General features: G+C 33.5%; 1 protein-coding gene across 1 annotated transcript in view; it reads left to right on the top strand.

Moving 5' to 3' along the window:
- LOC137618429 (cell adhesion molecule Dscam2-like) overlaps window positions 1-24631 on the top strand; it is a 225784-nt gene that overhangs the window by 147252 nt on the left and 53901 nt on the right. The window contains exons 10-11 of the mRNA XM_068348598.1: window positions 14994-15138; window positions 15670-15821. Coding sequence (XP_068204699.1) covers window positions 14994-15138; window positions 15670-15821 — 297 coding nt within the window. The remainder of the gene's footprint in view (window positions 1-14993; window positions 15139-15669; window positions 15822-24631) is intronic.

Below are 24631 nucleotides of genomic sequence, written 5' to 3'. Positions count from 1 at the left end.
TTCCTACATTTTTGGGGGCAAAGAACACATTAATACAACTATGGATACCATTGAGCTGTTAAATCATTATGAAATTGGATTCTTGACCTTCATATGTTCACTATCACCTTATACACAAAAACTTACAACAAGCAATAGTTAAAAGAATGTATGCTTAGTGATATAATGATAACAAACTAATTTTTAGCGTCTTTTATAGGGTTGTTAACTTACAGTACTCATGTGTAAATAATCTTCCAATTATATCAAATCATACACTCATGAACTTGCTGGGGCCATAAGGACTCTCATGGAAGGGACCGGCCTAAAAAACTTACTTGAGACTGTTTATGGAGAAAATGCGGTGGTGCACATGTTAACAGGGAAAGCTGTCCAGAGGGCTTTGAAAGGCCACCTTCTTGTTGACAAGTGCCAACATAGCCAGCTTGTAATGGAAATGGCCAAAGATGATCCTCAGATTCAGACATTGGTGGATCAGGCAGAGGGATTGTACTCCTCCCTTCTTATTGGAGAGATGATGCTAGAAGATACTGCGTGCTCTGAGGTTTTGATAAAACTTAAGACAGTAATGGAGAAGAAGAAATCTTAACTTGCTCAGACCTCAAAGACAAGCCAGTTGTGGATGAATTATCAGTGTATGGTTGGCATAGCAAGAATGTTGATCAAGGCAGATCTTATTGGATCTTGGTTGATGCATTTGCAGGCAGTGTCCAATTGCCTAACTGTCTTTTCTGTGTCTGGGCACTTCAATTATCTACGATCTGCTCATTACTACCTGCAGCAAATGACCAACATGGAGGAAAAGCACCCAGATGTTTATCGAAAGTTCCTTGATGGTTTTCATGTTGTTCGAAGGAGCAATCATTGCTGGGCAGGACTAAGTAGTGATCTTGTCATAGAACAAACATTGATGAGGTCTCTAAAGAGCACTGGTGGTCTAACCCATGACAGTGGGATGACTGAGGAGATGCGTAATCTTTGGTCCTTATCTGCACCTGTAACATCTGAGTACAACAGTGCAATGCAAGATTTTTACCGACCTAACCTATACTACAAGTCCACAATACAAAGATTCAACTGAGGCACGCATTAAAAGAGATGTATCTGATCTTGAGAAAATTCAGACAAAGATTGCAACCTTTTCACCCTTCACATCTGATACTACTCTGAGAAACATTGTCAACGGAATAGTGGCTGGACCAGATGTGAATGTACATGCCTTTGAATCAGTTGGGTACAAGATCATTAAAGATATGATGGTAAAGCCAGCATTTACTTACAAATTTAAGCGGAAAGACAGAGCCCAAACCCTTGGAAATATCTCTCCTGTGAAGATTGCTCCTGGTCGTACCATTGATCCTGCCCTTCTGTTCCAGCGTTTCCTTGTCGTGTCAGGATCAGGGGATCTTTCCCTTGAAGAGGTTTTGACATATGAGCTAAGCCCATATCCTCCAGCCCTCTTTGAGACCAGGGACATTCTTCGAAAAGCAGATAAACCTCTGCTTGCTCAGGCAATTCGAGACCATGTTGCAGCCTTTTCAAGTGAGGCTGTGATTAACTCTAAATCTAAAACAGATTGTTATGTGCTTGATGGAGGCTCATTGCTCCATCGATCACCATGGAAGAAAGGCGACTCATATTATACAATAGCCGAGTCTTATGCAGACTTCACTGTGAGAAATTATGGACAAGCAACAGTGGTGTTCGATGGATATGGTGAAGGCCCCTCTATAAAAGACAACACACATCTGAGACGAGGAAAAGAACTGCACTCTATAATTATTTTCACAGCAGAAACAGAGTTTTCAGGCAAAAAGGAGGACTTTCTATCTCCTGACAAAAATAAGACACACATGATTTCTCTTATCAGCACAGCACTAACTAAAAGGGGATGCCATGTCATTCAGTCCCCAGGTGAGGCAGATGTTGATATCGTTAAGGCAACTGTTGAACTATCCCATCATTACACTATAACGTTGGTTGGTGACAATACAGATTTGCTGATCCTGCTCCTTCATTATACCAGAACAGACAATGAGACCATTTACTTCCGTTCTGATGCAAGCAAACAGTCAAGAGAACATAAAGTATTTAACATTAACCTGTTGAAAGAAACTCTAGGAGATGATGTTTGCACTGAATTACTCTTTGTACATGCCTACTCAGGCTGTGATTCCACTTCAAGGATTTTCAGCATTGGAAAAAAGTCAGTCTTCTGGAAATTAGTGAAATCTGATCCTGTCATGAAGTCCTGTGCGAGTTAATTCGCCCTTCAGAACAAATATCAAGAGGAGATATCAGATATTGACAAAGAACTGATGATTGATTGCTTTGGAGGCAATCTAATGATACACTATCATCACTGCACCATACCATTTTCACCAAGAAAGTGGCAACTGCTGAAGCATTTGTCACTCCTGAAAGGCTTCCCCCAACATCATCAGCAACAAATCTCCGTAGCCAACGTGTGTATTTCCAAATTATGGTATGGATGGGAAAGGCAAGTGAAATGAACCCAATTGAATGGGGATGGAAACTCGAGAATGATCAGTTAGTACCAGTAATGACCCAAAACAATGCTGCACCTGACAAACTTGAAAATTATCCATTGCAACTGTTCAGAGGGATACAGATTATCTCGATGCAGCTGGTGTATGTAGCCCTTACCAGATTGAAAACTGTAACAATCCAAACAATACTCGAGAGGCTGATACTGACTGAAGAGGAGGATAACACTCAAAATTTAAACTCTGAAACTTGTTCTATGCGGATAAAAGTGTTATTAACTAATGTAACCAAGTACTTGAAATATAGAGCTCTGTTAAGTGTAATTAGGATTTGTTATAATTAGAAGATTATATAAACATGAGTACTGTAAGTTAACAACCCTATAGAAGACGCTCATATTTTGTTTGCTATCATCATACCTCTAAGAATAAATTCTTTTAACTATTGCTTGTTGTAAGTGTTTGTGTAAAAGGTGATAGTGAACATCTGAAGGTCAAGAATCCAATTTAGTAATGATTTAAAAGCTCACTGATATCCCTAGTTGTCTTAATGTGTTCTTTGCCCCCAAAAATGTAGAAATAGACACAAAGATCATCAAATTTGAGTTGATAGTTATAAAGTTATGATGGTTCAAAGGTTTCGGCGGCCATCTTGGACGCCATCTTGAAAAAAACACTTTTCCGGGGGTCATAGTTTGGTAAACTTTTAGTATGTTAAAAAGTACATTAAAACCTACCAGAATCAGTTGAGAAACCTTTTGTTACAATTTTTTGGGGGTTAAACTGTATTTTGCCCTGACTAAAGGTAGTTTTTCAGTTTATTTTATGAGCCGGAGCAAGGTCAAAACTGTGATCCACGCTGTGGAGATCCCGAACAACGCCAATCAAATATAATATATAAACATGTGTGATCCAGGGACTATTAATCATTAGTCCACCCAGTTGTAAATGAGTACTAGTATCTGCTTAAAAAAAAAAAAAAAATTGTGTTTTTGGTCAGTAGCCATACCCTCTATGATTTACTAAGAAACTTTAAGCGGAACTTTTTCCCTTCACAGAAGGTGGTATAAGTGGTTTAAGAGAAAAACAGCACAACAGTTACTGCCACATTCATCATATGATGGCTGAATTGTGAAAAAAAAAAAAAAAAACCTATTCAGTAAATCTACCCTCACATTCGTGGCTTCCTGCTGCTGCATGGAGTCCTCATCGGCTGTGAACATCCTGTGCCATTCACCCCTACCTTCTATACATCCTTTCATTATCTGAATTCCAAAGAGATTCTTAGCAAATATATTATTCACAGCATCTATCCAACTCTTTTCACTCCTGATCTATTGACACTTTTGAGTTATATACTTTATTTACTAACTGAGTGTTGCTCATACTCTCACCAAGCTAAAACCACTTCAAGAGAATCTGATCCCTCGTTTCACTCACACTAACTTCTTAACCCTTTTTGTATATCCACAGTTTTCGCCCGATCAGTTCTTTTTACACATATTATAAAATGCAAACAGTTTGTCTCAGCAGCTCTAGCCTCATCCACATTTCATTTCCACCACAATTCTGCCATACATTCCCCTCTTGACTTCCATAGTCAAATTAAATCTCTCCTTTATCTTTTGCACACATCCTGCTACGCTTCATAATTAACTTACCTAATGACTCATCTCTCATATTACCTAAATCTGTTATAATTACCCCCAGATCCATATATAAATCAGCCACTTTACTTCTCCAAACATCCTGAATGTTATACATTGCTTCATCTTCCTGTTCACCTCTTACTTGCATTGTCATGCTCCTACTCAATACCTGGTCTCAACTCTTTTGCAACAGTTTTCAAACATTTACCCAAGTCTGCAGTTTCTCTTCGTTAGCCCTAATCAGCACATATCATCCTTTTACACTCATACTCTTATCATATATCCTTAAAGATATTAAACAGCAGTGGAGAATTAACATTTTCCCACCTAGTCAGCAGCTCTCCGGCCTATGTACTTTAAAGGACATTTCACGCATATCATAAAAAGTTTAAAATGTTATCAACAGTGTTTTCAACATGCGCCAAATTTCCTCTCTATTAGTTCTATCGTGAGATTTCACATTTACATCAAGACTTCACTCAAAAATATTTTCAAAACTACACTTGATCTTTCCACCCGTCTTATCTAATACTAAACTGGTCTTTTTCTATCAATCGCTCTGTCACCTGCCTTACATCCTCAGTAAAAATCCTACTATGCACTTTTCCTGTTATAATAAGTAATGTTATGCCCTTGTAATTCGAAGCATTGTCTCAATAACTTATATGATGAAATAAAATAATTCTTCTTTAACTATTCCCTCATCCTAAGATACCATATAAAATCAGGCCACTCTCTCGAGCATACTGTCACCACCGTGCAGCAATCTCATCAACGCTTGTCTTTCCTTTCCTCAACCTCTGAATCCCTAAGACTTGCATCACACAACTAGGCCTCTCGTCTATGCTCAACATTCGACGGAAATTCGAAATACTCCCTGCATTCACATAAGCCAGCATCTCTCCATTTGTATTTTTTCTTTTATATCTATTTCTTCATTAGCCTTTCCCCCAGCATTATTTCTTTGTAACTATCTTATTATCTTCCATTAAATTATTATTCGTTTTCCTTTAATCTTGATGACCCCAAATCAATTTTTTTTTATTCTTTTGCCGACCTTTCTCTTATTTCATGCAACTGCACCTGAAATATTTTTCCTTATTTCATGCAACTGTACCTAAAAAATTTCCCCTTTGCCTTCATCAAAACTTCGATCTCCTCATCCCACCACTTCCTGATATTTATTCTCTCTTCTTACTCTCGTGTCCCATTGATCCTATCATAGAATATTTGAAAACTCCTCAGTTACTCCTTCAACCTCTGTTTCTTCAACTCTAGACTACAGTTCCTTCACTTTCCCTATGTTTTTGTACTTCCTTCTTATCAAACTCAGCTGTTTGTATTAAATTCAAAATCCTATCCTTAAGTCTTTCTCTCCTACTTATGCCTACTATAATATTTCACTCAACCATAAAAGGACCAGATATATTCTTATAACTCCTCCCCTCTTCATTACAACCAGCAACTTTCTTTTCTACGTATTTCGTACAAAATTATAATTTACATAAGCCTTCTTCCTCACCATTTCCATTTTCCTAAATATACCTATTATTCTTCTTGAGAAACCATAAATTCAACAATTAAGCTTTTTTACAATTCAACAAGATCCCCTCCATTATATTGTTTCATCATGCTCCTTTCCCCTTCAAACGGGTAGTTTCGGAAGGCGTTAGCCTTCCTTTGCTTGGCAAATATCATTGGGATAAGCTTCTTAACCCATAACTTTTTTAACTAGAAGCAATTGACTAAATCTCAGTATATTTATTACTGTTTTGGTCATAAAGAGGCACAAATGGCTTTGTTCTAGTCACACCATTTGGGCTAGTTTGGGCTAGTTTGGTAGTCAAACTAATGGTTGATACGGTCCCATTCAATTATACTTATTTTATAAATAGAGAGAATAGTTCTAGATAGTGCTAACCTCCTGATTCTCATTAAGCCATTAAAGGTTAGTTTATTAGCTCAATATACATCGCTTCCCTAACGGCAGTCTACAACAGTCAACTAAACACTAGGTAGTGTTTCACTGCTTAGACCACTCCAGTAACTCAGTATTCTCTAAGTTTAGTCTGGCTGAAATTCACGGTATTCATCTTTTTGATAATATAGTCCGGTAAATTTTCCATCAATTTCTGTAAACATTAACATACTAGTCTACATGGATATTTTCCTTGACCTCATCTGTGCAGTCTCTTAAAACTAAAAGCATATAAATTAATTAAATGACATACCATCTCTTCCTCCTAAAACGTAATAGAAATGGTAACTCTCGTTCTTGAGCCTAGGTAAGGAGAAAGAAGTATATGATTGTTTTCTCGCAATTCCTGAAGTAATTAGCTACTATTTTATGTTTCTGTTATCCTTTCCATTCTAGAATGTAAATGAAGTGATCAATGCTTTTATAGAAATTAAGAAATATGGCTACCTGACTTCTGTATAGGCGAATTGACCTACTGTATGTGTTTCTGAATATTTGAGATATTGGTTGTGAAATGTTTAACGAACTAGGATTTGATTATCTGCATGATAGAACGAAGAGAACACTTCACATTTTACGCTCCCCTTTGTAATGTCATTAAAATGGTCGATTCCTTTCGAAACATGAATGAGAATGTTACCTGGCATCTATAATGGTCCATACATATCAGTATCCTTCTCCAGCTATTAAAGAAAATGATTAACAAATATCTATCTTCATTTTTGAAATACAATGTAAATGGTCAATTAACATCAGTGTACCTTCCAAGAAACATCTGTGACGCCCAATAAAAGGAAAATAAAGTGGTTTGCTCCCCTCCAATGTAAATGGTAGGGCAAACTGATATTTTCTTAATTCATCGTTCATTTGTTTTTCCCATATGAAAGGTAAAGGAAAAGGTCAGTTCGCAGTTCCATTATTTCTCTTAAGTGTTCATTAAACACACCTGTTGACTCGTCCCCCGACAGAGGAGCTGTATTCGTATTGAAAAAAAAAATCAATGAAAAAAATTATGTACAGTTACTAACTTATATTTCTACTTCTCCTCAAGTATAAAAGAAATACGAGCTTGATATCTGACTCCCTTATAGCGTGCAATTATAGTGGTCGATTGCCTTCTAATTATAAATATAACAGTGAACTCACATTACGGCGGCAGGGTAATAGACGACTTATTTGTGCCTTTTGATAAGGTTAAATTTATGGCGAATGCAAAGGGAACTTTATATCGGAATGAAATTACTATTGTCTTGCTCTGGCATCCTGCCTTTGGTATCTTTCTTCATCTTTAAAGCAATCGAAATGGTCAAACAACATCCCTTGAAAATTGTAAAGTTAATCAACAATACATATTTCTCTCTAAAACGAATGAGCCGAACAGAGAGGTTTCGTTTTTCTTTGGCGATAATGGATACTGAGAGAGAGAGAGAGAGAGAGAGAGAGAGAGAGAGAGGGAGAGAGAGAGAGAGAGAGAGAGAGAGAGAGAGAGAGAGAGAGAGAGACTATTGTAAGCAAATGCTGTGATTGCATCTTGTGTCCAAGACTTTGGAATTAATACTTGAACACCAACAAACTTTTACGAACCCAAAACTTTCTGAGACATCAGAAGTTGCTGTCATATCTCGCACTTGCAGTGGACTAGACCCTCGTTGGAGTTGGGAGGGGTGAGGGGAAGAAGGGCAGGAAGTATTGAAGAGCGAGATATACGTCGTTTGAATAATTATTTCAGTCTGAGGCTAAAACTTTAGTCTTCAAAAAGGGGAGATTGTCTTTGCTTGATATTTTCATCTCTGTTTCAGAGTTTTGATTTCCCTCTGATTTCAATTTATTTGAACTTTAATCCATAATTAGTTCAGTAGAAGCTTTAGAAAATTATCAAATTCCAGTTTAATGATACTCTTACTAATTGATATCCATCCGAATTTAAAATATGTGCCTCCCCTTTTGTACAACTTATTCTTGTAGCTCCGTCTCTCGATATGACTAACTTTTTGCTGTCTTGTTACCCACTATTTATAGTGAACTGGCAGTTATTCTCCACTTTCAACATGGTTGTAGGTAATAAAGTCTTAACATTTAGTTTTGTCACCATTATGGAAATGAACGATGGGTGCCGAACACTTGTTTCTGATCACTATCCTTCTACGTCAATAACTTTCTTTTTGTTCTTTTTTATTTGTAATAAACTTTACCTTTGCTTTACCGTATTATATTACCTCCGAACAATGCTTTTACGATAGTCTTCAGTCTCATTTTCTTAGATTCCTTTAAGTTATCTGGTTTACTTATTCTAGCACAAATACTCGAGAAATTTGGAGGTCATGTGTTGTCAGTTCTTTCTTGTCTTTCATACCTAAGATTTAATTCAATAAACTTCTCTTCCTCCCAAAAATATTCACTGCTTCAATCTTTACATTAGAAAACAATCACTATTGTCATATCAATTTACCATAATATATTGCTAAGGTCTACTAGTTTTTACTAAATTTTCTGTTGTGTCAGCACAACAATCAAACTTTTATCTTTAGATTACCTGTTTAGCTCTCTGGAGGTAAATTCTCCTTTGCTGGCCATCATTCATGTAAGAGAAAAGAGACCCTTTTTGGCTTTGCTTTTATATGACCCAGGTAAACTACAACATCTGTCATAGATACATTTTTGATAAACTTACTTTCATGAATATACTTATCTTTATGATGTAGAATTGTCAGAAAATTGAAAATTATTCCATTTTTTTTCTCTTGGGTTTGATCTTTTCATCATAAAAATGGATTGCTGTGTAGACCGCATTAATTTATATATTTTCAACTAAAGAAGCCAACAAGGATATAGAATTTTGCCGATTTTCATAAAGAAGAAAATTAGAAATCTTGAATAATTGTTTATCAAAGTAAAATCACCTCGATAAGAAAAGTAAATTCTATATGTAGCCCGTACAAATCAGCATGTGGTTAGTGGTATCATTTAAGTTGGTACATTTTGCATTAAAACGCCAGTAGACCAAATCATCATGAATGCGACTGAACAGTTTACATTTAATAGAAATCAAATTTTCTGTAGGCCTTTGTGACCATCTTTTTCATCATTGCTTTTATGGAAATAGTGAAAACTGATCCATACGGATCCTAAGTATTTTACGGACTCCATAAATAGGAAACCATTTTAATTTCAAAGACGTCACTTTTTCTAGTTTTCTATTCTTAAGTGTTAAAATTAATTTTCAAAGTTTTATGATCTTTAAACTATTACCTATTGTAAGAAATGCAATTAAAAGAGCATTTGAAGGAGCTCTCTCAAGGTTTGTTTTTAGTAAAGGATGGAATGAAGTGCGTGGCAAGGTCCCTTTTTTTTTTTTTCTTTTTTTTTTTTTTTTTTTTGTCAGAGAAATTCTAGATACATCATAGCGATAAGAATTAATCCCCATATTCTAAAAAATTCTTGGTACATTTGCCTTTATGTTTTTGAAATCCTTTTTTCTTCATTGATAACCGATTACTGATAAGAAAAATCAGTTGCCCCGAAGGGAACGAAAAAGCGTTTCACAAAAAGAAAACCTGCGCTAACCCAGTGGATGTTTGATACTTCCTTCAGAGAAAGGGATTATTTTCTTCTATCACAAAAACAGTAAGCTAAATAGTCTATGATGATAATAAGAAGGGATATTTACATGGACAGAAATTGTGTTAATTTGATAATTCGTTGTTCAGAATCCTTGCACCAATTAATGATAGCGGAACTTTCTCATTGTGTACACTTGAATTCGCTAGATTTGTATATTTCTCTTCTTACTTTCAAGGACAGTGTTGGCGGATCATGAATGTTTGAAAATAGATCTTCTCAGCACTTACTGTTCCTGAGAAGACCAGTCTCAATTGCACTCACATAAATACCTCCAACAAAAATCAACGCAACCTAAGTAAATTGAATTATTCGTAAGATTGCAGGCTTGTGACAAGAATTTTGAAGATACAAATTCATGGATTTTCGAGGTTATTGATTCAACAATGTTTGTCAATATATTTATTAAGTTGTCTTTGTAATTTCTCTGGTATTGATTTGCGATTCTGAAAACCACTTTATAAATATTGCTGTCTTACTAGCTTCGCTCATGATGTATTAGGTCATTTTCATTCTTTCATCATGTTCGACACAGACTCTTGCGGCAATCGACGAACGAACGAAAATAAACAAATACTTTATGAGCAAGGCAAGTCAGTTCATTTGGATAATGTTGGGATCAATCTTTTGAAAATTTTTATTGTAGGTTTTATTATAGATGTAAAACTTGAATTGGGTTTTGATTTGAAACCCCTGTTCAAATCGCTCTTTGAAAGGGATCATCCCTACAGCTAATATGCGAGGAGGACTGAGAAAAGAAAGATTAGTACTTCGTCTAATAGGAAAAACAATACGATAACAACATTATTCCGCAGTAGTATCTTGTACCAGCTAAGGTTGTTTTGCACATCTCAGTTTTTCCAATATATTTATAGAAAAGTCTAAACAGAAGCTAAAATATTGTGAAGTGAAACTACCATATTTTTTCCTTTTGAGAATTAATTACGTGGAAAAAAATTCTCAATACGATAGAAAACTAAACACCGTGTCATTCTGGTATTTAGTTTCGGGAAATGCGTTACAGGTCAACTGGAAAATTTATCCGCATTCATGAAAAAAGATTCATGGGTATTCATACCGTAAATTGTACAAAAAGAGAGATATTTTGATTTTATCTTACATAAGAGATATATATATATATATGTATGTATATGTATACGTATACATATACAGACATATATATATATATATATAGAGAGAGAGAGAGAGAGAGAGAGAGAGAGAGAGAGAGAGAGAGAGAGAGAGAGAGAGAGAGAGAGATTATATGATTTGATCTCAATCTGAGGTAAAAATGCAGTTAGCACTAACTATTATTATTATTATTATTATTATTATTATTATTATTATTATAATAGTAGTAGTAGTAGTAATTATTATTATTATTATTATCCTTATTATTATTATTATGATAATAATAATAATAATGATAATAATAATAATAATAATAATAATAATAATAGTAGTAGTAGTAGTAGTAATTATCATTATTATTATCATTATTATTATTATAATTATTATTATTATTATCATCATCATTATTATTATTATTATTATGATTATTATTATTATTATAATGATAATAATAATAATAATAGTAGTAATTATTATTATTATTTTTATTATTATTATTATTATTATTATTATTATTCAAACTACAAACCTAGTCGGAAATGCAGGAGGCTATAAGCCCAAGACCCTGATACAGACGCTATGGCACTACACAAGACTAGAGAACAATGGTTAGATTTTTGGAGTGTCCTTCTACTAGAACAGCTGCTTACCCTAGGCAGAGTCTCTTCCACCCTTACCAAGAGGAATGTAGCCACTGAACAATTACATTGCAGTAGTTAACCCCTTGGACGAAGAAAAATTGTTTGGTAATCTGTATGACAGGAAAATGTGGAAAAATAGGTCAGACTATTCAGTGTATGTATAGGCAGGGAAAAATGAGCCGTGACCAGAAAGAGGGATCAAATATAATACTGCCTGGCCAGTCAAAGGACCCAATAACTCAAGCGGTAGTATCTCAACGTGTGGCTGATGCCTTGGCCAACCTACTACCTATGTAATATCTCGCTATATGATATGAAAAACATCTTTTTGAAAATAAAAAAAACATTCAGAGCAAAATTTCAGGCTTAACGAATGGCTTTTCATTGAACTAGATTAAAACGGGTTATTTTTTCCACTTTTCTATTGACTGGATTCACACTTTAAGACAGCTTCTGTAAGTCCAATTGATATGTATTTTCAGATGAGTTAGAATTTGAGGTTTGTGATTAAATTCTTTTCTTTTCTGGAATGTAGATTTTTATACAAAAATTCAACTGAAAAAAATTTTCTTTCCCCTTTCTGTATGTATGTGACCTGATTTTCCTTATCAATTTATCTTCAATTTTGCTGCCAAACTCTGTCACTGAAATTACTAATAAGGGGATGGCTAGTTAATATCGGAGATCATAAACACGAGTCGCAGAGCTTCATCAAGCCCCCATAGAAAACAAGATATTTGATTAACCCTCATTCGGCAAGACCTTTCCATCTACCAAAATATTCTCGGGATAATATTTCTTTTCCCTTTTTTCCATTCATTTCTCTAATTATCCCGCGAGCTCGGTTTGAAGAGACTAATTAAGGATGCTCCCAAATTATCCTGTGATTGGCAGGCCTTATTGAGGTCCAATTGAGGAACTTTAACGATGGTTTAGAGATGATCGGATGGAGAGAGAAGTTTTCCAGAATCTTTTTGGCATCTTCCTTCCTTTTGGCGAGGATGGAGAACGCGCATCTTCCACAGATATCGACTCGTGTTTCTACTTGTGCTTTTCCAGAATGGGGGGAAGGGCGGGAGGGAGTTCTCTTCACGATGAGTGTTCCTTATTCATCTGAATTTATTTTGTTGCCATTAATGTTTAATAAAAAGAAAGTCTTCACGCTACATAGATTATATCATATACTTCTTAGCTGGTGTGTCATCGCCTTCTATTCGTGAGTTTTATTTTAGAAAAATGTGGTACATTTATCGTGAAATATGTAACAAGAATAGCAGGTTTACGCACACACTCACACTCACACCCAAACACACACACACGCATATATATATATATATATATATATATATATATATATATATATATACATGTATTTACACATATGTGTGTATATAAATTAATATGTATTATAATATGTATAGACACAAATACATACATACAGACACACACGCATATATATATATATATATATATATATATTCATATATGCTTGTATAGATAGATAGATAGATGGATAGATAGATAGATAGATAGATAGATACGTACTTTTGTAAGTATTTATGTGATTTAACGAAGATTTTCAAGGGATAATTTATACTGACGTTTTGTACGCACACACTAGATATGTACGGGTGTTCAGATCCCATACAGACAAACATCTTTACTTCTCTATCCGGCATTATATGATTCCTATAAAATTTTCTCAAATAAAACATTCAAGTTTAGACTGTATCAAGTATACCTTTAATCGGCATTATCATTCTGCTTTTGTTGCCAATGTTCGATGTTTTTGTCAGTCATGGCACAGAGTTCACCTGAGGAAATGACATAGTGCGTAGAACCAAGATATGATCAAAGTATACTGTACAGAATCCCCCTTCTATACACTTTGGATATGATATAAGATTCCATGAATGTCTGAGGCTTACTTTTATTTGCGAAAAAAAAAAAAAAAATCATATCGCAAAAGCATGTTTAGGCTATCCTCTGTATTAATGAAACCGAAAAGTGTCACATGAAGTGGCTGTGTTTCATGTACTGTTTTGCTTTTCTCTTGGTATTGAATGATGTTTTGCGATTTATTTCACATACTTTCATGATATGTACCTTACTTCATCTCTTGGGAAGACATGTAAATGTAGATAAGGGGTGGTGGGAAGTGCTAGCACCAGAATATTACGTTGTATTTAATTTTAATTAATTCATAATAGTTAGTAATCATTGTGTATCCATGAATCCTGGAATAGAATGTTTTATTGTTTTTATGTGCATTGTAAGATTTATTTCATCATATTCACAAAATTAATATGAAATAAATGTCAAGTAAAATATCAATTTTTAACGGAAATTCCCTCACTACAGACTGACTCTCAGACGTAATCTCGAGGAGTTGCTTCCTTCTCTGCTAGACGGTATCTCGTATCAGGTGGAAGGGAACACTTGCACATATTCTTGTTTTAAATCAAATGCCATTCAAAAATGCTTGCCAAACATTTGGTGGATGAATTACCTTAGCTTATATCTATATTAAGCTATTGAGGGCGGTTAGAGTTGTTAAAAATAAATATTCATAATTAGATTAAAACATAGCATTTAGTGTTTCTATTACTGCAAATCATTTTGTGCATTTGAAAATTTCAGTTTTATTATTCTCATGCATTTAAAAATATACTCTTTCTGCGAATTTATCATGTTAATGTTTTGAGGGTAACCAGATGCTCTTTTTCTTTCAAAACATGTTATATGACACTATTCAATTTCTTTTCCATTAATGGACCTGATTTTCAACTATCTTCAGAATGAAAATCTGGTCAGAAATGCTCCTGTTTTAAAATCAGCTTGCTCATTGTTTTGTGTTTTTCATCTATTAGCTTTAGTATGAATCTACTTTATGGAAGACCACTGAACAAATGATGATATAGTTATATCATATTGCAATTGTTAAAGTCACTGTTGTTTCCAGTATTTAACAGTGTTGTTCCCCTCCAAGTTTATTGGATGATGTTGTATTTATTCTCATGTTCCGTTCATCAAAAAATTTGTCAGCATAGTTTATAGAATAATTCTGCTGAATTTGAAACTTTATGATGGGCTAAGGAAGTTTGTGGAAATAATACCTGCTTTTATGAACACGACATTCTAGAATAGGGCAAATATCAGAATCAATATCATGTCTATATTTTGGGAAATCCTGAAATTCTTGTACTGGTCTGTTTACCATGAAACCCTACAGCATAGTAAGTGAGAAGTAAAGCAATTCATATATTGAACAGTTGATTGACTATCTCTCTAAATATGTTCCTAGCCGAGAAAGCTACAGGGAATAATAACAAAACGGTCCGGGATATACTAATTGCTTTTACCTCATATGCGAGTTTCGTTAAGGTATTTGTTGGTAGGATTAAAACGTTTATTTACTCAAAGTTGTTAGAGGATGTGCTTGTTAACTGGGATTTTTCGTTTCCAACAGATACTCTGCCAGTGTTGAAATACAGATTTATTGAACAGACACTGCAACCTGGCCCTTCTGTTAGCCTCAAGTGTATAGCATCTGGAAGCCCAACGCCTTCTGTAACCTGGACTTTGGACGGATTCCCCGTATGGCATTCTGATAGGTAAGACAGACAGAGACAGAGAGAGAGAGAGAGAGAGAGAGAGAGAGAGAGAGAGAGAGAGAGAGAGAGAGAGAGAGAGAGAGAATCTTTTTTAGAATGAAAAATGCTAGTTAGAGAAAAAGATAATCAAGTTTAAAAATGTTGAGAGAGAGAGAGAGAGAGAGAGAGAGAGAGAGAGAGAGAGAGAGAGAGAGAGAGAGAGAGAGAGAGAGAGAGAGAGAGAGAATTTTTTTAAGAATGAAAAATGCTAGTTAGAGAAAAAGATAATCAAGTTTAAAAATGTTGGAGAGAGAGAGAGAGAGAGAGAGAGAGAGAGAGAGAGAGAGAGAGAGAGAGAGAGAGAGAGAGAGAGAGAGAGAGAATTTTCTCAAGAATCAAAAATGTTAGTTAGAGACGAAGATAATTCAGTAAAAAACTGTTGGAGAGAGAGAGAGAGAGAGAGAGAGAGAGAGAGAGAGAGAGAGAGAGAGAGAGAGAGAGAGAGAGAGAGAGTCTGTGTGCTGTATCATGCTTCAATTGCCTCTTCCACAGGTTGGTCCTAGGGCAATATGTGAGTGTAGACGGGGATGTTATTTCTCACGTGAATGTCTCCAGCGTCGCCCCAATTGATGGAGGACTGTACCAGTGCACAGCAACCAACGCCGTGGGCAGTGTCAGCCATGCAGCACGTCTCAACGTATACGGTAACTACTATTTCAATTCTTGTAATATTTCTTTATAAAATTCTTGCAACACCAATTCCATCTCCATTAAAGACATTCCTTCAGGACCACTTTTTTCTTTCATTTCTTTTATTTTATTTCAAGTCCCTGCCAGAGTTTTTGTATTCAACTATGCGTGTGTTTGTATATTCCTATATATACATTCCTTTTATGTTTCTACATCAGTGTAATTTTCTTATTTGTCGAAAGTTCATTCAAACATCAGAATCTATCGGAGCAATGCATTATATTAACTTTGTTCCCTCTCGAAGATTGCACAACTTTGACATGAAATTTATTTGGTGGTACATTGAAGCAGAAAATATAAAACCCGGAAAAATAAAACTCTCAAGTTGAGATTAACTCGACACTAACTTTTTCAGTTAGGTAAGTTGGAGTCAAGTGTATTTTGGCCTCGGGTAAAGGCAGAAGAAAAAATCAGATTAACTCTGCTTGAAGAATTTCAAGGGACACAATGCAATCTCGCCCGTTTCCCCCATTTGTCCCAAGGCAAAGCTAGAAAGTATCCAGAGAAATCTAATAAATAATCTGTAATTTTATTAAATCTAATGAATGGCGTGGGTTTTATACTGAAGAAAGAAAAAAGTAAGGAGAGAGAGAGAGAGAGAGAGAGAGAGAGAGAGAGAGAGAGAGAGAGAGAGAGAGAGAGAGAGAGAGAGAGAGAAATATCAAGTATGTAAGTTATCAAAATATCCTGCAGACCGAAGAATATATGAAAATCTGCATGAATCGTCAAGAAAGCAAGTAATAGAATACGTAAGATAGACGTCAGTTACATCCCCTTGCACCATGTTCTCCACGTCTTAATTCCGTGAAGAGTCCTCCGCCCTTCTCGTAGCTCTTCAACATCTTGGCCCTTCACTTTCTCCTCCGCCGCCTTTACCTTGTAACTCCAGAATCAGGCGGCCTAATCAAGGAAGAGGCTGAATCGGGAAATTAGTCGTGGAAAATTCAATTTGTGGTTTGATTGGCTAAGACGCCATGTCGCCCTTCGCAAGATTTTTTTTCCTTCACAGAGAGAGAGAGAGAGAGAGAGAGAGAGAGAGAGAGAGAGAGAGAGAGAGAGAGAGAGAGAGATAGAGAGAGAGAAAGCGTGTTGTAGATGGGATAGTGGTAGACCAAGGTATCCTTATATACATTAATCTTGCATAATTTACTATTATTCAGCTTAAATGAGTTTGTATTTTCACAAACATCGGTCAAAATGTGGTTTGTGATGAATAAAATTATTTCAAGAAAATTTTAAAATTACAAGTGAAAAAAAATTGAATGGATATTTTCGAAGCAAAGCTCAAATATCACTCAAATAAAAGCTATAAAAGGTATTTCCGGTGAAATTTTATCAAAACAAGGCAGAACTATATTATTATTATTATTATTATTATTATTATTATTATTATTGTTATTATTATTATTATTATTATTATTTCTTCCTAAGCTACAACTCTAGTTGGAAAAGCAGGATGCTATAAACCCAGGGGCTCCAATAGGAAAAATAAGATATTTTAAGAACAATGACAACACTAAAATATATATTTCCTATGCAAACTATAAAAACTTTAGCAAAACAAGAGAAAGAGAAATAAGATAGAATACTGTGCTCGAGTGTACCCTCAAGCAAGAGAACTCTAACCCAAGACAGTGGAAGACCATGGTACATAGGCTATGGCACTACCAAAGACTAGAGAACAATGGTTTGATTTTGGAGTTTCCTTCTCCTAGAAGAGCTGCTTACCAAAGCTAAAGAATCTCATCTGCCCTTACCAAGAGGAAAGTGGCCGCTGAACAATTACAGTGCAGTGAAGAAGTGTTTGGTAATCTCAGTGTTTTCAGGTGTATGAGAGCAAAGGAGAATCAGTAAAAAATAGGCCAGACTATTCGGTGTATGTGTAGGCAAAGGGAAAGTGAACCATAACCAGAGAAGGATCCAATGAAGTACTGTCTGGCCGGTCAAAGGATCCCATAACTCTCTACCGGTAGTTTCTTAACGGGTGGCTGGTGCCCTGGTGAACCTACTTTTTACTTGCAATTAATTCCACTGTTTCTCTTCCGCTTAGCAATTGAAATCTTGTTTTTACATAAATAAAGTTGAATCTCTGGCTATCAAAATATTCAAGTTTATTGAAATTTATACTCTCAAATTGGATCACAAAGCAGATTTATCTATTGTATTCAACAATATGACCTCGGTGGCTTTTCTTATGCTCACGACTATTGGTTTATTTCAGCTAAAAATAATTGAAAAACACTTTCGGTAGTAATGATACTGGCCGATTCCCTTCACGATTCATTGTATGGTATCTCTAAGAATCGAAATAAAATAATTTTGTTATTGGACTAAAAATGTATTTATTATATGATTATTCAAAGTTATTTTTCAAATGAATGGCCATGTTGATTTATGCTAACCTTGCTTTCATTTCTTTATGCCATTTTTTTTCTTTTTTTTCTTTTTTTCTTTTTTGTGTTTCTGAATAACCAACAATCTTATGAAGGATAATCAGTGGTAAGGAAAGATATATTAAGTCATTCTTAATAGAAGTTATTTGTTACATATCTCATTATGCAAGTGATCGGTATAATTTAGCTGTCTGAACACAAATTTTCTAATTGTTGTGGAATCAGGTATTTTATCATCATTGGTTACAAACGAATCAACGATTATTGTAAATTTTCACATATAATATATACTGTAACACACACACACACACACACATATATATATATATATATATATATATATATATATATATATATATATAGATAGATAGATAGATAGATAGATAGATAGATAGATATATATATAGCTTATATATATATATATATATGTGTGTGTATATATGTATATATCATATATATGTATAAATATATATATATATATATATATATATATATATATACATATATATAGATATATATATACAAATATGTATATACATATATATATATATATATATATATATATATATATATAAATATATACTGTATATGTGTGGGTGTAGGTGTGTGTATATATATATATGTATATATATATATATATATATATATATATATATATATATATATATATATATATATGTATATATACATATATATATATATATATATATATATATATATATATTACTAGCCTAGCTACAACCCCGGTTGGGAAAGCAAAATGCTGCAATCCCATGGGCCCCAACAAGGGAAGAAGCCCAGTGAGGAAAGGTAATAGGGGCATAACAAATAAACTAAATACAATTAAGGAAGGAACAATATAGAATAATTCAAGTTCAGTAACAACGTTAAAATGTATCAGTCATAATAAAACGAGACTTATATTAACCTGCTCAATAGAAAAGAGTTTACAATTTCTTTTAACTTCTGAAGGTCCACTGGTTTAACTGCCTGATTAGAAAGATCATTCCACAATCTGGTCACATCTGGAGTGAAACTTATAAATTCCTGTGCAGTATTGTGCCTTATGATGTATAGGACATGACTGTTAGAATTGAGTGCATACCCAGTATAACGTATAGGATGGTACAGTCTGGGAAGATCTGAGGGCAGTGTATGAGCTGAATTGTGAAAAATCTTATGTAACATGCATAAAGAACTAATTGAACGACGGTGGCAGAAATTAATATCCAGATCAATAAAAAAAAAAAAAAAAAAAAAAAAGTTTAGACTGTAAGTTTCAAAAGACCAGACAGGGGGACAATACTCGAAACACGGTAAAATGAATTAATTTAAATATTCCCTAAAGATAGAATGATCACCGGAAATCTTAAGAGACCTTCTCAATAAGCCAATTTCTTGTACAATTGAATAAAAAACCGACCGCATGTGTTTTTCAAAAGTAGATTTTCAATCAAGAATCACACCTAGAATTTTAAATGAGTTGTATATATCCAAAGAGATGTCGTCAATGTAATGATCCTCGACCTTCTTACAATCATTCTTTGAGTATTGTTAGAGTTTATCTTCATGTCCCATAATTTGGACCATGAATTAATTTTTGCTAGATCTCTAGTAAGAGATTCTGCAACCATAGGTCTATATTCATGTGATGAATCTGTTGCAAAGAAAATAGCATCATCTGTTCTAGGCTAAACATCATATCATGCGTATATAGTATGAAAGTAATAAGCCGAGAACACTACCCTATGGAACACCAGATATTACATTCCTGCGCTCATTATGTGCCCAAACATAATTACTCTCTGTAATCTATTACTTACAATTTCAATAAGGGTGTTAAGAAAAGACCTACCTATTTCTATCTGTTTGAAAACAATGGCCTCATGATTAACGCGGTCAAATGAAGCACTAAAATCAAGGCAAATCATACGAACTTCCTGACCATAGTCAAGGGATTTGTGTACAGGTTAGAAATTGTAACATGGGCATCACATGCTCCAAGGCCTTTGCAAGAGCCAAACGCAAATTAGGGAAAAGATGATTACCTTCGGCATACCTACTTAGATGTCTTGCAAAAAGACGTTAAAAAAACTTTAGATAATGTGGAAGTTATGGAAATTGGGTAGGGCTAGAGCTACCACAAACCCATTTACCCAATATTAAAACATCATCAATTATCCAACAAGTGCACAAAGAACCTCTTCTTGCTAACTCTCGAAAAATAACAGACAACTTAGGAGCTAAGAAGTCAGAGGTCTTTATAGAAAAAAGGAAAAAAGCCATTTAAGCCTATTCCTCCTTAAGCATAAAGGTCTAGTTAGAGCATTTTAATTCAGGGAATTGAAAAACTAAATTAGTTAGTTTAGCCTCAGGAAGAAAGAAATGACAAAGACTGAGTTTCTCATTATTCTGTTTACTGTCAAAAGCATCAGCCAAAATTGAGTGACAGAGTCATCTAGATTAAGTACAGGAACAACTGTTGGACCAAAGATTATAGATTTAAGGGTAGCCTACCATTCATGTTCCTGGATTGTGCCAGAAAGGATATGTTTTATGGTCAAACTGTATGCAATTTTAGTTGAAGAATACACTCTGAGTAATAGCTCTTGATTGAGTATGGTTTTTACAAGTCAAATCTGATATGTTACCTTTCCAAAAATTGTAAGCCTTCTGTTTTACCAAATAAGTACGTCTACTATATATATATATATATATATATATATATATATATATATATATATATATATATATATATATACTATATAATTATATACATATATATGTATATATATATATATGTATGTATAATTATATATATATATATATATATATATATATATATATATATATATATATGTGTGTGTGTGTGTGTGTGTGTGTGTATTTATATATATATATATATATATATATATATATATATATATATATATACATATATATACATATATATGCATATTATGACTAGCGAATTACGTAAATTCACGAGCTCCCAAACTCACCTGCTTTATATTATATAATCTTATGCACAAGTGAAATACTTCTGAGCCCTGAGAATAATAAGCAACTCCCAGACGATAATATATATGAACACTGAATATGTAAAAGGTCTCTTTACGGTTCTCTCAAAACAAAACTGGGACTATTCTCAACAACCTCTTACTTTGCATCTTGGTCAGGGGATACAAGCAAAGTACCGGAATAAGTATTGGTGATCGAAATAATGCACATTTTACAAAAACAAATACATTCTATATTCTATAAAAGATTAACAATTCAAAATAATAACACCAAAAATAAATCACTCGAAATATAAAATCTGAACTAGACCATAGACTAAAACAAAAAGATACTTCGGAAAAATTAAAAAATCACTTGTTTCACTAGGAATTAATTTATGAAAATATTTGATTTTGACAAATAATAAATAACTGACACTTTAACACTTATAAAACATAAACCAGAATTACAATTATATATACTCAACTGATACTCTCACGTCCTATGGCTCACACAAGATTACCGAACGGTTAAGCAAAAATAAATACACTTTACCTTTTTAACTAAATCTCACAGGGCCAGTCACAAAAACCAATCAATTTTTATAGTATACCTGAGCTCACATATACACGGCACTTCTTATATCTTAAACCACAGAAATTCCAATGTTGGAACAAAGACAATTCATATTTGAGAGAAAACACTATGCACGTTGGAGAGGAAACACTATGCACGTTAGAGAGGAAACACTATGCACGTTAGAGAGGAAACACTATGCACGTTGGAAAGGAGACACTATGCACATAGTGGCTGGATAGAGGCTGACAGAATAACAAATCTTGTGGGATGTTAGGCTGAATCTCTCAGTCTCCTATGCATTGCTAGGCCCTTATATATTAACTTAATTCATTCTAGCAACTTCTTGTAAATCATTCTCGTAGAGTGGTGGCATGGCTTTAGCGGCATAAGATTGTCAACTTGGCATAATGGAAGTAGGGTACTATCGTCACTTGCGAGGTAGCTCTCTCAGCTAACCCTGTCCACCTACTCTCGTAACATAAAAAAAAGAGTAAACTTTCAGTCTAGAACCTTCATGCCTCTTCTAACCACATGAAAACAGTCCCAAGCTTCTGTGATACAGCATACCTTTTAACAAATTTCCATAAGACTTTGTAACAAAACTACATGAAATAAAAATTTAATTCTTTAGAATAATATAAGTTTACATATATGGAACTGAATGAAAATATAACTAAATGAAATAACGAAAGTCTTATGTGATTTACATACATTTCTTAGTCCTACATGAGTGGAACTCATCTTATGAGCTGGCTATACACAAATAAATACACAAATGAAATATTTGAATGAAATATTCTATTCACATGAAGACTAGCTTTGCAAGAATATATTTGTATATATATATATATATATATATATATATATATATATATATATGTATACATAATAAATATATATATATATATACATATAAATATATATGTATGTATATTATATATACACATATATATAAACACAACATATATATATATATAAATATATATATATATATATATATATATATATATATATATATATATATATATATATATATATATGATTCGGAGACTAAAAACAGAGATTATGAGTGTTGTGGGGAAGTGTTATCCCCATATAGATTTAAAACTAATTTTTACTAACAAGCTCTCAGTTGGTTTACTTTTTAAGTATAAGGGGAGTCTACCTACCTTGTTTTCCGGTGTCATATACACTTTTCAATGTGCACTCTGTAATGAGTGCTACACAGGAAGAACACCTAGGCAGCTTCAGTGTAGGATTTTGGAGCACATGAGGAGATCTGTACAAATCAATATACTTTTAAATAAGAAACCAATTTCGGCTATTTATGACCATTCGTTTAAATCTGGTCATACTATTTCTAAGGAAAATTTCAAAATCACAGACATAGTAGTGTTAGCCAACTAAGAATCATTGAGACTTTATACATTTTTTAAGACAAAACCCAGGTTGAATGAGGGCTTATCTGTTCAGTTGCCGGTGACTCACTGATCCATTTTCTGGGTGGGTGGTCGTCGTCTCCTGCGGGTGACTAGTTATATTAATTATTATTGGGTCTTTTATATAATTATATAGTCATGTGAGTAAAAAGTCTTTTATATGGTTTTATGTTTTCTAATTGGTTTGATTTTAGAGCTAGTTGGGCAGTTCTTGGAAGTCTATCTTCCTAATTATGTACTTATGATAATCTTTATTAATTTTATTAATTTTACATAATGATTGCAGATAGGCTAAAGAAGACAGAAGTTAAGTCTAAAGCTACCAAATAAAGAAAATGATAGCAGTATTGACCATTTTATATATATATATATATATATATATATATATATATATATATATATATAAATATACTTATATTATATATGTATATATATATATATATATATATATATATATATAAAAGTTTTATATGGATACATATACATAAAGTGTATATATACTGTATATATGAATATATACATATAATTATATAAACATTTATATAAACATATGCATTATATATATGCATTATAGTATATATATATATATATATATATATATATATATATATATATATATATATATATATATATATATATATATATATATATATATATAAAGAGGATAACTAAAGCAATGCTCTCATCTAGAGTTACTACGTTCTGAAAAGCTTCAATTTATCAACTTCTATTCTCTGCAAAAACGAGGTTCATAAATTAAGATTGAAATTGGGGTATTCCTTTACTTTCGCCAAAGTTAATCAGACGAAATGGATTAAATACAAAAGCGGTTCATTGAATAACATGATTTCTTTAAAGTTTATTGAGAAGCAGGCAATGAACATATATCACGCAAACACACGTATAACATATATATCATATGCTGTACAAATAATAATGTATCAAAGGCATTGTACATATATAGTGGTTGTTTACACATTTTTGTTAAGAAAGAATTTTCTATGGTAAAGAATTTTTAGACCAATTTGAAATCACCGACTAAAGCTTGACAAGTCTTATCACTGTCTTCATAATTATTAACATCATTAAGGTCGTAGTGTTAATGGTTTAGTAACACAAAAACATGTATATTTTGTCTTTACAAATTGGCTCATATTCCTTAGTGTTTTTTGTTTTTTTTTAAACACTAAATTTTCACGGAAAATTATTGGCCTATTCCTTACTGGCCATTGATAACATCCCATTACATATATTATAATAGTCGAGATCAAACGAAGTCCCGATGTTCATTTGGAATATTTAGAATAAAAGCAAAATCGAACTCGTCATTAAAGTTGTCTCTCTCTCTCTCTC

Source organism: Palaemon carinicauda, chromosome 2 (assembly GCF_036898095.1).
Source record: "Palaemon carinicauda isolate YSFRI2023 chromosome 2, ASM3689809v2, whole genome shotgun sequence".
Classification (NCBI taxonomy): Eukaryota; Metazoa; Arthropoda; class Malacostraca; order Decapoda; family Palaemonidae; genus Palaemon; species Palaemon carinicauda.
This window is presented reverse-complemented; position numbering and strand designations above follow the sequence as displayed.